Raw genomic sequence first — 12,972 nt, 5'->3', positions numbered from 1 at the left:
CACACGTGCCGTCCCACCTGTAGGATATATTCCTAGAAGCGGAAATGCTGGGTCACATGGGATGTGCATCTGTAATCGTGTGAGGCCGTGGCAACTCGTTCTCCGTGGAGGTCATTCAGGCCAAACTGAGGCAATGTATGATAACGTCACGCCCTCGCTTCGTGTTATTAAAACTTTCTGATCTTTGCCAACCTGCTAGATGAGATGCGATCTTTCAGATAGTTACCGTGACGGTTTTCATGACTTTCTTGTTACGAATTTGATTCCATGAAGTCACATTTTTCACGGGGCTTGGTCACCTAATCGGTTCTCTTTCTCCAAAGCTGCATTGGTAGAGGCACTGATTTTTGGTTTTTTAATTTAGTTTCGTGAACAGGTACAAATGGCTCAGATTTCTAGCAGCTTTCAAAGCATTCTTTGACTTCTCTCTCTCCTGCTTGTCCTCAGTGTGGGACTTACCATGTGTTAGAGAGAACATCAAGCTTCAGAGCCCCTACCAAGGGCCCATTCCGAGGCTCTCAACTAGTGTTGTAGTCATAAATTAACGTTCTTTTTCTTAAACGGGCTGCCTCAAATTTTATAAACTTCAGCATGGATATGCTCCTGCTTGCTGCCATCATCAGGTTGCAGTCCCTCTGCTTGTTTTCTTAAGTACTCCTCCAGAATTATTTTATGCACGTAGAACCACATACAGATATAGGGTATTTACCTCTTTTCCTATTACCCTTACTTTTCTCAAGGTATCTTGGAGATTTCTCTATATAAGCTATGGAGAACATCCATATTGCTTTTTGTTTGTTAAAAATGGCAGGGCATTCCATTGCCTGGAGGTACTGGTCTTTACTTAATCAGCCCTCTACTGGCGGAACTTAGCGTGTATTTGCTTTGTTTTGTTTTGGCCATTTCCTAAGTTTCCCGGCAGTTTTCAGAGACTGAAAGGGTAGCTAAAAGTCTGGTGTGGACACAGGTTTCAGAAGACATAAACTAGGTGACATGGCAGGGGGATCCCAGACTCCCTCACTCCCCACCCTCTTTAGGTATCTAGGACTCTCTTATCCAAACAGGTCCCCTAGTGCCTATGATTCACAACACAGCATGGGTATGTGCATCCGTATATTAAGTTTGTGATTGTGAAACAAAAGATGGTCTTGCTAAAGAAATTCCGAGTATCCGAAGGCAGCAGGGAGAGATCATTGTAAGCCCAGGATGCCTCTGAAATCATACCGAATAGGTGTTGGCTTCTGCAAATAGTCCATGAGGTCATATTACTCTATCAGTGGCATTGCCACAGCCCACAGAAGTATTCCCCCTGCACACACACTAACAATTTGTTCTGCTGGACCTGATGGAGAAAGATTGAACAACCCAGGCATGCTGGATATCTTCTGCACTCTGGAACATTCAGTCCCTTAGAACTTTGCCTCATAACCAACTTCAGTCATTACTTCCTTCTGCTCTTCGGGTTCAATGCCAACGCCTTGCGCCTTGGAGGCATCATTTTGGATAGCTAGAAATGCAGCCTTTCCATTCTTCCCACCCTCTTAAAGTATAAGCTGTCCAATCTCCTATTTCTATAACAACCTGCTTTCTGGATAAGAAGGATCATAAACCTGTCTAACTTGGGGTTGGCTACCATTTCAGTCTCTGAAAACTGCCCTTTTGCCCAGTTACATCTTTTGTTCAGACACTTTCCTTTGGCTCTTCTCTGATATCTTCCTTAGAGCCGCACTGCCCTTGATCTCCTTGCAAGGGGGTCAGTTAAAAAATACAGAGAGAATGCAGGGAAGGGGAAAATAAAGGTGAGAGAAAAGGATGAATCTATGCTATAGGACTAAGAACAATGTTTAGTACTTCTTTTCAGTTTAAAAAGTATTGCCAGGTATATCACCTTTTCTGAAGCTCACAACATCCCCTTGGAACAGACAGGGTGGGTGGTATCTCATCACCATTGTATAGATGGGGAAGCACAACAGTATCCATCTGATCGTGGCATACCTGAACCCAGGTTTACAGGATTACCCACTCCATCGCAATTCGATGCTTCAGGGCTGATACCCGCCCTGAGACCCTCAGGAAGTGATCTGGGGAGCAGGAGCAGTCTGGAATGTCTGTACTAGAGTGGGTCCCAGGGGATTTGTCTTAAAACTCTATCTGGGTGGTGTTTCACATACAATTGAAAATAAAAACATCGATTGTATAGATCAGTGGGAGTGCTGCTATCCAAGATCTGTGGAGGAAGATCACATGTCTCTATTTCTTCTCTCAGTACCCTTTAGAGTTTCAGTGTGGTCCTGAAGGGCCACAGGGCTAGAAACTCAGACCCTCTGAGTACTTGTGGCAGAGACTGCTAGATGTTTACCAAAGTAGTTTTCTCTTATTCCCAGGTACATATGGAGACTGTATCTCCCAGACTGCTTTGCGTCTTTGTAAGACCCTATGACCAAGTTTAACCAATGGGATGTGAGCAAAAATACCCAGTCCACTTGGAGGTCAGGCCCACTAAAGCCTCCATGCTTTTTCTCCTTCCAACATATAGGACAACCTTGGGAGCCACAAGGCGTAAGGACCTGAGTCCTCCCCCCGACCTTTTTTCTTTTAAATTGCAACATTGGGGCACCTGGGTGGCTCAGTCTGTTAAGTGTCTGACTCCTGGTTTTGGCTCAGGTCATGATCTCAAGTTAGGCTCCACACTTAGAGAATGGAAACTGCTTGGGATTCTCTCTCTCCCTCTCTCTCTCTGCCCCTCCCTGACTCGTGCTCTGTCTCCCTCAAAAAAATAAACATAAAAAATAAAAATTGTGACACTAACACTTGATTACCTTAAATTTTTATAATAATGTAGTGTTATTTTCCATAGCACATTTCCCATTTTGAGAGTCATCTTCTTTAACCTTTTAATGTTTATCATTTTGAACATTTTCCTGTACCTTAATATGCCCGTAAACACACACACACACACACACACACACACCCCTTTTTCTCTACATGAATGAGAAAGTACTCTAACAACATGACTTCTTTTACTCACTTATTTTATGAGAATCTTCTCTGGACATTAGAGGGATAAACCTTATTTAAAAAACAGGAATCCCCAGATACCAAATGCCTGCCTTGTTACTTGGAGGACTAAATGTAGATGTTGTTAGTATACTTTGTAGAATATTGTGGACAGAGAAATAAGGCACTTTGCCGTTTGGTAATGGAAGGAAGGGCAGCAGATTTAGAAGAAGTACATGCACCCAAAACCACACCAAACCCAAAAACATAAACTCATGTCTAATGTGTCCAGTGGTCATAGTCAAAGGCTTTGTACTGCTACGAAAATTGCCAAATAGTTTTAATAATACTGGATTTGAAAAAAAAAGTATAGATTTATAATGTTTTATTTAACAAACTCACTACTGAAGGATATTAGTTTGTTGGTGACATTCACTATTGTAAATAATGCTTCAATTTAAAATAAATGTACATGTATATATTTTGCACATATATATGAATATCTCTGTAGGATACGTTCCTAGAATTGGAGTTGCTGCATTAAAAGGAGTGCGAACTTTAATTTTTGAAGATATATTCCCAGATTATCACTGAATCAATTTATATTGCCATCCAGACTATCGCCCACATGCTCAGCAACATTGGAAAATATTCATTTTTTTATTTTAGTCCCATTTAACGGGCAAAAAATGGTATCTCATGCTTTAAGATTTGTTTCTCTAATTACTAGAGAGCCTGTACATCTATCATCGCATTCACGAGTGGTTTTTACTCGTTCTACAGTGCATGGCTCATTTGTCTCCACTTATATCTACGTAATTTTCGCTCAGTTAAAAAACTGATGTGTATATTACTGTTTTGTTCATTATATAGGTATTGAAAAGTCTGCTAGCTCTATTTTTATCTTTTTTTTTTTTTAATGGGTTTTCAGAACATTCGGGCTGATTTTCTTGAATGTTACCTAACAATTGACTGAAAAAGATTCCCTGGGTCTAGGCTACAGAGAGGCCCTGTGCTTAGTGGCGGTGGGTGTGGTTTCTGGAGTCAGGCCGACCTGGATTAGAGCCCCAGCTGTCACGTACTTGCAATCACAGGAAAGCTCTCAGTCTCTGTGTCTTTCTTTCCTTCTTTCTTTCTCTCTCTCTTTCTTTCTTTCTTTCTTTTTTTATGAGTGCAATAAAAAGCACTCAGCTCATTAAACTCAGAATTGTCATGAAATTTGGGCGAGATAATAACGCGCATATCTCCGTACAATGCCTGACAGTAAGTGCTCGATAAGTACAAGATACAACAATTACTTACAATGTGGGCAACAGAAATACCAAATTAGATACAAAGTTTGATTTCTGGTTCTAGAACCTTTCCCAATGAAAGTTCTATTTAATAAGATCCAAGGAGGCTAATAAAACTTCCTTTTCTAAAGAGTAGGCATTTCACTTCCAATTATGCAGTTTCAAGAGAGCACTAAAGTATTCAATTCACTTACTGACTCGGGCAGTTACTCTTGAGTTCCTACGATGTGTGATACATCCAAGGATATGTGGTTATCTTTGAGTCCATTTCATTTTCTTCACGTGGAACTTAATTTTTACTCCTCTGAAAAAATGAAAATCCAAATTCCAATGAAATGAGAGGAAATCAACCAAGGGACAGAAAACTAGAAAATAAGAAAGACTCTTAAAGATCGTCTAGCTCAACGTTTCATTTTATAGATGAGGAAACTGAAGGCCAGAGGAGTTAGGCAACTTTTCTAACACAGTGAGTTAGTGCAGGGAGCTGAGAACCCACACACCCCAACTCTGAGCCAGCACCGTGTGGACTAAATCCAGACGTGTTCAAGGATCCGCCTCCTTTTGCGATCAAACGATTTCAAAAGTAAAAATTAAAACAAAAAACAGAGAAACACTGATTAAAAAAAGACAAATCAAAATGAACCAATAAAGTTTGTCAAAAAAGCACGGAGAGTAAGACCCTGCCCTGCTAGTTGGGGGAAGAGTCATGTTTTCATCCAGCGGGACTACATTCCTGCCCTCCTTTCAGACAAAATTCTGCCCTCGACAACCCATATTTAACACGGATACTTTATACTCACAGCAAATAGTAAACAACAATCCCGTAGGTTGGCGGTTGGCGGTTGGCAATCCCTGGTCCACATGCCAAAGATGCTGCAGGTGCTAATTCCAGGCGGCAAGTGAAGCCACCATGCACAGATCCCCACCCTATCATTTCCAGTGGTTACTGCCCGCAATCGCCTCCACCCTCTTGCCAGTTTTCAAGGGCAACACCCTCACATGGCTCCCCGTCTGGCACCAGGATCATCCTGGCCTTCCAGAATCACAGGCGCGTCAGTGTGGCACATTCCTTTGAGACCACTGCTTCCTGCGATAGAAATAAGTAAGCACCCCCAGGACTTTCGATATTTAGTGCCATGTTTCCATCCTAATTTTCCCCTTTCTTCTCTGTAATCTTAGAGCATCAACATATTCTTAATTATTAATATCCATCATGTAAGAATATACTAAAAGCAAGGGTTGGATACATCTGATGGACTAGAAGATACCCTAACTTAGGGGCACCTGGGTGGTCAGTCGGTTAAGTGTCTGCCTCTTGAGTTTGGCTCAGATCGTGACTGCGTGGAGCCTGCTTGGGATTCTCTCTCTCCCATGCTCTCTGCCACTCCCCTGCTTGCTCTCGCTCTCTCTCTCTCTCTCTGCCAAAATAAATGAATAAAAGATATCCTAAATTAGAGGAATGAAGGGTAACCCATCCCCAGGCCCATATATTATGGGTAGAAATCTAAACGCAATGAATATTTGTTCATTCATTCCGTTGAAGTTTACTAAGTACGTACTATGAACAGTTCTGATGCCAGCCACTCAGGTTGTGGGCATCAGTAGATCTGCTACAAAAGAGCAATTCGGAGTTGATCTAAAACCAGCCGGCCTAGTCTTGGCTTGTAGTTCCACCAGTGAATAATTTTGTGACCCTGGGTGAATTAATTCATTTCTCTAAACTTTATTTCCTCATTGTTACGTAATGACAGTAGCAGTGCTCCCTCCACAGATTTGATGTGAAGATTATATTAAAGCATTTTATGTCACGTCTACCTATAGTAAGTGCTCAATAATTATCAGCTACAATTAAACTTCCACTATACTATAAGCTGCCATTTGAGGTAGGTAAAGAAGGGTAGAAACCAGAAGATAGTTCAACGCTGAAATTTCGGAAGTGAGGCAAATGGATAAATTGTCCTTTATTTACCTACCAGGTGAGTACGTTAAGGGTGCTCAGATCCTGGGGATGAAGAGATGAGCAGATTCTTGTCCTTCTCTTGAGGGAGAGAGGACACATAATTGAGAAAGGTCCTGTAAATCCCAGATAAGAGATGGTACATGTTGGGAATCAAAATCTGAAAAAAAACAAAAACAAAAACAAAACAACCCTGAAATCTGGACTCCTTTCCTTTAGGAAAGGTCCCCCAAGTTTTCTTTGTGGAGGGGCCAGGAACAGGTTCACAGGGAGAGAGTTTCCCCATGGTGCCTTTGCCAACTGACTCACAGAGAGGTCCCTGAGTCCGGGCTGCAGGCTGGCCTCGGGGAAAGGCTATTCCCTCCAGGGCTACAGGGGAAATGCAGAAGCCCCTGGGGACAAAGGTTTGGGTGACCTCCTCCCCCCTTGTGCTCCTCCTGACTAGGGGATAGCTTTGCTACCAGGCTCAAAAGTTTAGCAAGCCTGACAGTATTAGAATAATTTCTGATCTAATGTTAATAATAATAACAGCAATATCTTATGTTTGTGTAGTATTGCAAGTCTTTAAAATGCATCCATTTGCACCGCTCTTGTTTGAGGCCTTCAGCAGCCCTGTGGGGCAGCCTAGGTGGCTCTCGTTAGGCATAGTTGATGGATGGGAGACAGAGATTCAGGCAGTCTTAAAAGACTGCCCTGGAAAGAGCACAGCTAGCAACCAGTAGACCTGGGACTCGAACCCTGTCTGCAGCCACGAATCGTGGGCGTTTAAGGATCCGGGGCAGGATCTTGGGCTTCCTGGATGCCTGGGCTAAACTTAGGAGAGCACTGCAGAGTCCGGAGTCCACGCAGGTGGCTCCCTGGGCATGGTTTCTCCGTCCCACACTTTCCTGCTGCTCCAACTTGTCCCAGGAGAGCTATTTTCCTGTGAGATGCGTCCCTAGAATGACAGCTGTTCACGATTTGTCCTGCCCACTGCACTGCATCTCACTGAATGTCGCCATTCAGCACAGCAACATCTGTCAGGAGACGGATTAAACACGGTTTTAGGAAATATTGGAATTACAAAGTACATCCAGTTTAGGTAAGTTACAAGAACACTTTCTAAGGCTCTTCATTTTGGTGAGCCATCAGTTTAAAACTGCATTCTTAACCTTTCTCTTCCATTGTTTTCTGTTTTACTGTCCAGCCTGTCGAAAGGCCCCTTCTCCATCCCTGACCCCTGGAGTCATAGCTTATTATTTTTTTACTTCCTCACCTTTCTTTTTAGTCCAATATAAAGTCAAGCTGCCTTTTTTTTTTTTTTAACCCTAAGTCCCATGACAACTGGTTATACAGGTGAACCTTGATCATCATGATGGTTTATTGGTAGGATTTCCCGTAGCGGGCACAAGCACCAGGAATGTCAAACATTTTGGATTCTCAGTGCTGGGGCTCAGCTACCAGCAGGGTCTGGTCGTCCTGGATGAGGATGTCTTTGACCTCCTTCTTGGAAGCCTCATCCACATATTTCTGATAATAAGCCACCAGGGCTTTGGAGATGGAGCCACAGATTGTGGAAGTCTGAGCCACGTGACCACCACCACACAGACTTAGAGGCCTCCGGCCTGGCAGGTCGCTCCTTGCCCAGCAGCAGGACAGGTTCCAATAGCTCGTCCTGCAGCGAACGTGGCTCGATTATCTCCAGGGGATGCTCATTCATCTGGATAAGGCCGCTGCCCCATTTGGAGGGTGCCACCGCTGTGGCCATCTTCTTGTGCCCACTGCAGGGGACCCTTGCACCGCCTGGCTGGGAACACAGACCAGAGCGGCTCACCGCACAGCACGGCACCCGGACAAGGGCTCAAGCTGCCTTCTTTAGCACACATAAGTACCCTTTTTATCTGGAACCCGATATCTATCTCTGGCTAGAGGTTGAGTTTCTTACTCCCTTTCTCCACTTCAATTTCCTTCTTCTGGAACCTCACAATCTCTTTGACTTTTACTTGGTGGGTGGTTATGACTATTGGTTTGGCAGTCAGATCACCTAAGTTTGATCCTGGATTAGGTGCGTATCAGCTGCAACGTTTTGGTTAAGTTAGTCAATCTCTTTGTGTCTGTGTTCTCTCGCCCAAAGAGTGGTTGATAATAGTCCCTGTCTCATAGAGTTGTTATGAGGGTTAAAAAAGATAATACTTGTGAGGTGCCTGGCTGGCTCCGTCAGTTAAGTGTTGGACTCTTGATATCGATTCAGGTCATGATCTCGAGGTTGTGAGGTCGAGCCCTGCATCAGGCTCCGTGCTGAGTGTGAAGTCTGCTTGGGATTCTTTCTCCCCCACGGTCTCTGCCCCTCTGCCACTTGTACCCTCTCTCAAAATAATTAAGTAAACATTTTTTAAAATGCTGTAAAAAAAAAAAAACAATACTTGCAAAGTGCGTAGAACAGGCATCACTTTAGTAAGCACTTCATAAGTGTGTGTGCACGCATGCACACCTGTGTGCACGATCATGTGAGTGGTGGGAAAGTGGAGATGCCTTCGTGCCGGGTCTCGCCACCATGCTGAGTTCTAAACAGAACCTCAGTGAGAACAGCCTCCATTCCTACCCTCTCTGTGCTCCTCTGAAACTCCTAAGGTTCTTTGTGACCGCGACCATAGGGCTCACTAACCCAGACAAGAAGCCTTCCATACATAGTCTCTGGCTCCCCCAGCCTCATTGTGGCACAAAAATAGACTGAGAAGAAAGCCACATTCACTTAACGTATCCTAGCTTGGGGTAGATTAGTCTTACTCTGAAGTTGATAATATTGATAATGTACTACATTTGGTGTTAGGTAGAGAAGGCTCGGGAGTCAGATTGTTGGGGCCCAGGTCTAGCATTTGTTTAATGTTTGCATCTGTAAAATGGGATGCTAATGAGAAATGGGTTTTTACGATAAAGTGAGGTGATCTCTGAAATCAGCTACGTATGTGCAGTGGATGGCACGGAGTACGTGATAATAATGTTGACTACTACTATTATTATTAAAACCCTTTTTCCCCCCACTCAGTTGCCTCTGCTTGGGACATTCCATCCCCACCTGATAATTGAGAGTTGGGTTGTAGGACTTGCTAACTTCTTTTTTTAATGTTTATTTTTTAGAGAGAGCGAGAGTGTGAGCAGGGGAGGGGCAGAGAGAGAGGGAGACACAGAATCCGAAGCAGGCTCCAGGCTCTGAGCTGTCAGCACAGAGCCAGATGCAGGGCTTGAACCCACGAAGTGTGAGATCATGACCTGAGCCGAAGTCGGACACTCAACTGACTGAGCCACCCAGGTGCCCCGGACTTGCTAACTTCTAAGTGGAGAGTGTGTGTTTATTCATAGAAAATCACAGATACTCTTCTTGAGCAGATGAGAAGAGTTTAGAAGCAAGTAGCCATCAAAAGCTCAGGGCAGACTGGAAAGGGGATTTCGTTGGGTAATTCCTTGGGATGCTAGCTGAACATGTGTGGACTTATTTTCTGACCCCAGAAATTATAAACCAGATTACAGGGTTGAATCAACAAAGTCAGTTTTCCCCTTAACCTAAGTAGGCATTTAGGTGCATTGACTATAAGAGGAAGTACAATGGATGGAAAACATCCTAATTGGGGTAAAAATGAAAAAGGTATCAATGGGTCCTAAGTCTCTGTGGCTGCAGTATTTTTAAAAATTGTCACTGATGTGGCTACGTCTGCCAAAGCCTGTGTTCTGCTGTTATTGAACATACCTGACCCAGTCAGAGATAGAGTGCCTATTTGAACTTTTTGGAACCCACAGCAGGGGATGAGATAAATTTATTCCTCTAGATATTCTTAACAGACTATGCAGTTAGATGAAAGAATATGTTTGACAGAATTAAATATAATGATGCAATAAAATCTAAATACTTTCTAGACAGAAAAAGGGAGTGCTTTGCAGTTTCTTGGATTACCCAGTCTCAGACATAAAAAGAGTGATGAGCTTAGTTGTTTCTCAGTACCCACGGCTCTAGGGGACTACTGAGGCTAAGGATTCCAATGTCACTCCAATTAGGAATGACTTTCCTTGTATAGCACTCTCCTCAGGGCGCCCTTGACCTCTGCATTCCTCAGGCTGTAGATCATTGGGTTCAGCATAGGATTGAAAAAACTGTAAAACAGGAAAAGGATCTTCTGCTGCTCCTCAGGGTGGCGGGATTTGGGGGCCATGTACATGATAATGGCGCTTCCAAAGAAGAGCCCCACCACGCAGAGGTGGGAGGAGCAGGTGGAGAAGGCCTTTCTGCGGCCCTCCCTGGACTGGATCCTCAGGATGGCGAACAGGATGCGCGTGTAGGACACCAGCACCAGGCAGAGGGGCCCGACTAAGATAAACACACAGGCAACAAAGATGACAACTTGGTTGAGCCAGGTGTCAGCACAGGCCAGCTTGAGGACAGACAGGATCTCACAGAAGAAGTGGTTGATTTCATGAGGCCCGCAGAAGGACAGCCTCAGGATGAGAACCACATGGACCAGGGCCAGCAGGGAGCCACATGCCCAGGAAGTCACCACCAGGATGATGCAGCCTGTCCAGTTCATGATGACAGAATATCGGAGCGGGTGGCAGATGGCCACATACCGATCATAGGACATCACCACCAGGAGAAGACATTCAGTATGAGCAAAACTCAAGAAAAGAAAGGTTTGTGTCATGCAGCCAGCAAAGGAGATGGGCTGGTCTGGCTTCAGGAGGTTTACCAGCATCCGGGGCACCGTGTTGCAGGCATAGGCTATGTCGACGATGGCCAGGTGGGAGAGGAAGAAGTACATGGGGGTGTGCAGTCGGGAATCCAGCCAGATGAGCCCCAGGATGGTGCTGTTCCCCAGCAGGGTGAAGGCATAGAACAGGGAGAAGAGCCCAAAGAGAAGCATCTGAATCCCTGGGTCAAGACAAAATCCCAGTAGAATGAACTCTGTGACTGATGTCTGATTTTCCTCCATTTCACTATGAAAAAGATAAAATGGATAACTTGGGACAGAATTGTCGAAAAACATCCAGGCATTGTAGTATATATTTTGTCATTTTTAAAAGATAAACTTTTGACATTAACAATCTAGTTACACCTGAAGTTAATCACTTAACCTGACAACCAGTTTTACACGAGAGGGTCGTGTCATTGGAGACAGATTACCTAAAGCCAGTGACAGTGTAAGGGGGAGGAAGAGTGTCAAGCCAAAAGAGAAAAGAAAGTAACCATGAAATACAGATTATCTTGGAGCTGCACATGCCAGGATTATTCAGAGAAGTTGCTGGAGTGGAGAGGTAATCAGTGCTGGAAGAACTCCAGACATGAGGATTAGAGGAGCCTCGAAAAGAGATGTGAAAATTCGGTTTCTCAACAGAAATATCGGCTCTTCTGCGTTCGGCAATGGAGACCCATCTTTGTGCTCTACAGAAGCTTATGCCATGAAAGAAGGAGCATTTTTGGTGATTGTTTAGGTTGCTAAGAAGGAATCAGTGGATGTGCTACGTATGGGCTCTACTGACTATACTTTCCAATGGGTGATGGATACAAACCGACATTTGGCCACTTAGCAATCTACTGATGGGCTCTCAGTTACTGATTTACCAAAAAGTTGTTTTGAATAATAACACACAAGCTTCGTAGGAATTGGTGTTTCAGTGGGCTGCCCAGTGTTCATGCATCACGAGTCTAGACTTTGTGTGCAGAGGGTGTAAATGTGTGTGAGGTTAGGCGTTCACACTTGATTTGAAGGCTGTGGTGTGTATGGCTCTGTGTGAAGACATTTCAAGATGCAGTTCTCTATGCACGATTTGTAATTCACCTCATCTCTACTCCCATTCAGAAAGCAAATCCAGGGGCACCAGGGTGGCTCCGTCAGTTGAGCAACCGACTCTTGATTTTGGCTCAGGTCATGGTCTCACAATTCATGAGTCCGAGCCCTGAATTCTGTTCTGTGCTGACAGCATGGAGTCTGCTTGAGATTTCTCTCTCCATCCCTCTCTCTCTCTGCCCCTCCCCAGCTTGCTCTCTCTCTTTGTCAAAAATTAAAGAAACATTATATCTATATCTATATCTATCTATCTATCTATCTATCTATCTATCTATCTATCTATATCTCAAGATCTCAAGATACTAATCCAGGTACTAATTAGTATACAGGTACTAATATAACTAGGAAAGGCCATACCTGGAATGACACCATGTTGGAGGACTCACTCTTTGTGTGATGGCTTAGCATTTGTATCACGTGCCCTGTGTGAGATTCAAAACCATTATAAACAACCATTTACTAAAAAATGAACTCTGCCTTACTTCAGCAATAGAAAGATCACCAAATGCTTGATAGATAGCTAATTTAATTTTTTTTGGCAAAGAGATAATTTAGTGAATTTGTCATTCACAGATTGCTGTAGCAATACTCTGGCAGTCGAGTGGGTATTCGAGACTTCTATGAATTGATGATGAACCAAATAATAGTTGGCTTGTCCTTATGCCCTCAGTAACAGTTTGCAATATACCACGTAGAAATCAGCATCTTTCCAGTGCACACATTTTGTCAGTGCCTTTACTGGGCAAAAATAACCTGAGGCTGAACGATTGAACTTGTACCTGCTTGCCTCTTGAAGAAAAGGCTCTCCAGGATTACAACAAAGAGAGGTGCTGCTGTTTTAAGACCCTGGTCCAGGGGTGCCCAGGTGGCTCAAGCAGTTAAGTGTCGGATATCAGCTCACGTCATGATCTCA

General features: G+C 43.9%; 1 protein-coding gene and 1 pseudogene across 1 annotated transcript; both read right to left on the bottom strand.

The window, feature by feature from the left end:
* Positions 1-7,605: 7,605 nt before the first annotated feature.
* Positions 7,606-8,672, bottom strand: LOC123607303 (annotated as a pseudogene).
* Positions 8,673-10,258: 1,586 nt separating this feature from the next.
* Positions 10,259-11,204, bottom strand: LOC123607709 (olfactory receptor 2A1/2A42). Its single transcript, XM_045497121.1, has one exon. The coding sequence runs from the start codon at positions 11,202-11,204 to the stop codon at positions 10,272-10,274; it is 933 nt and encodes a 310-aa protein (XP_045353077.1). The 3' UTR covers positions 10,259-10,271.
* Between the last annotated feature and the right edge of the window lie 1,768 nt (positions 11,205-12,972).

The sequence above is a fragment of the Leopardus geoffroyi genome, chromosome A2, assembly GCF_018350155.1.
Source record: "Leopardus geoffroyi isolate Oge1 chromosome A2, O.geoffroyi_Oge1_pat1.0, whole genome shotgun sequence".
Lineage (NCBI taxonomy): Eukaryota > Metazoa > Chordata > Mammalia > Carnivora > Felidae > Leopardus > Leopardus geoffroyi.
The sequence above is the reverse complement of the archived record's forward strand: the minus strand, read 5'-3'. Positions and strand labels throughout refer to the sequence as shown.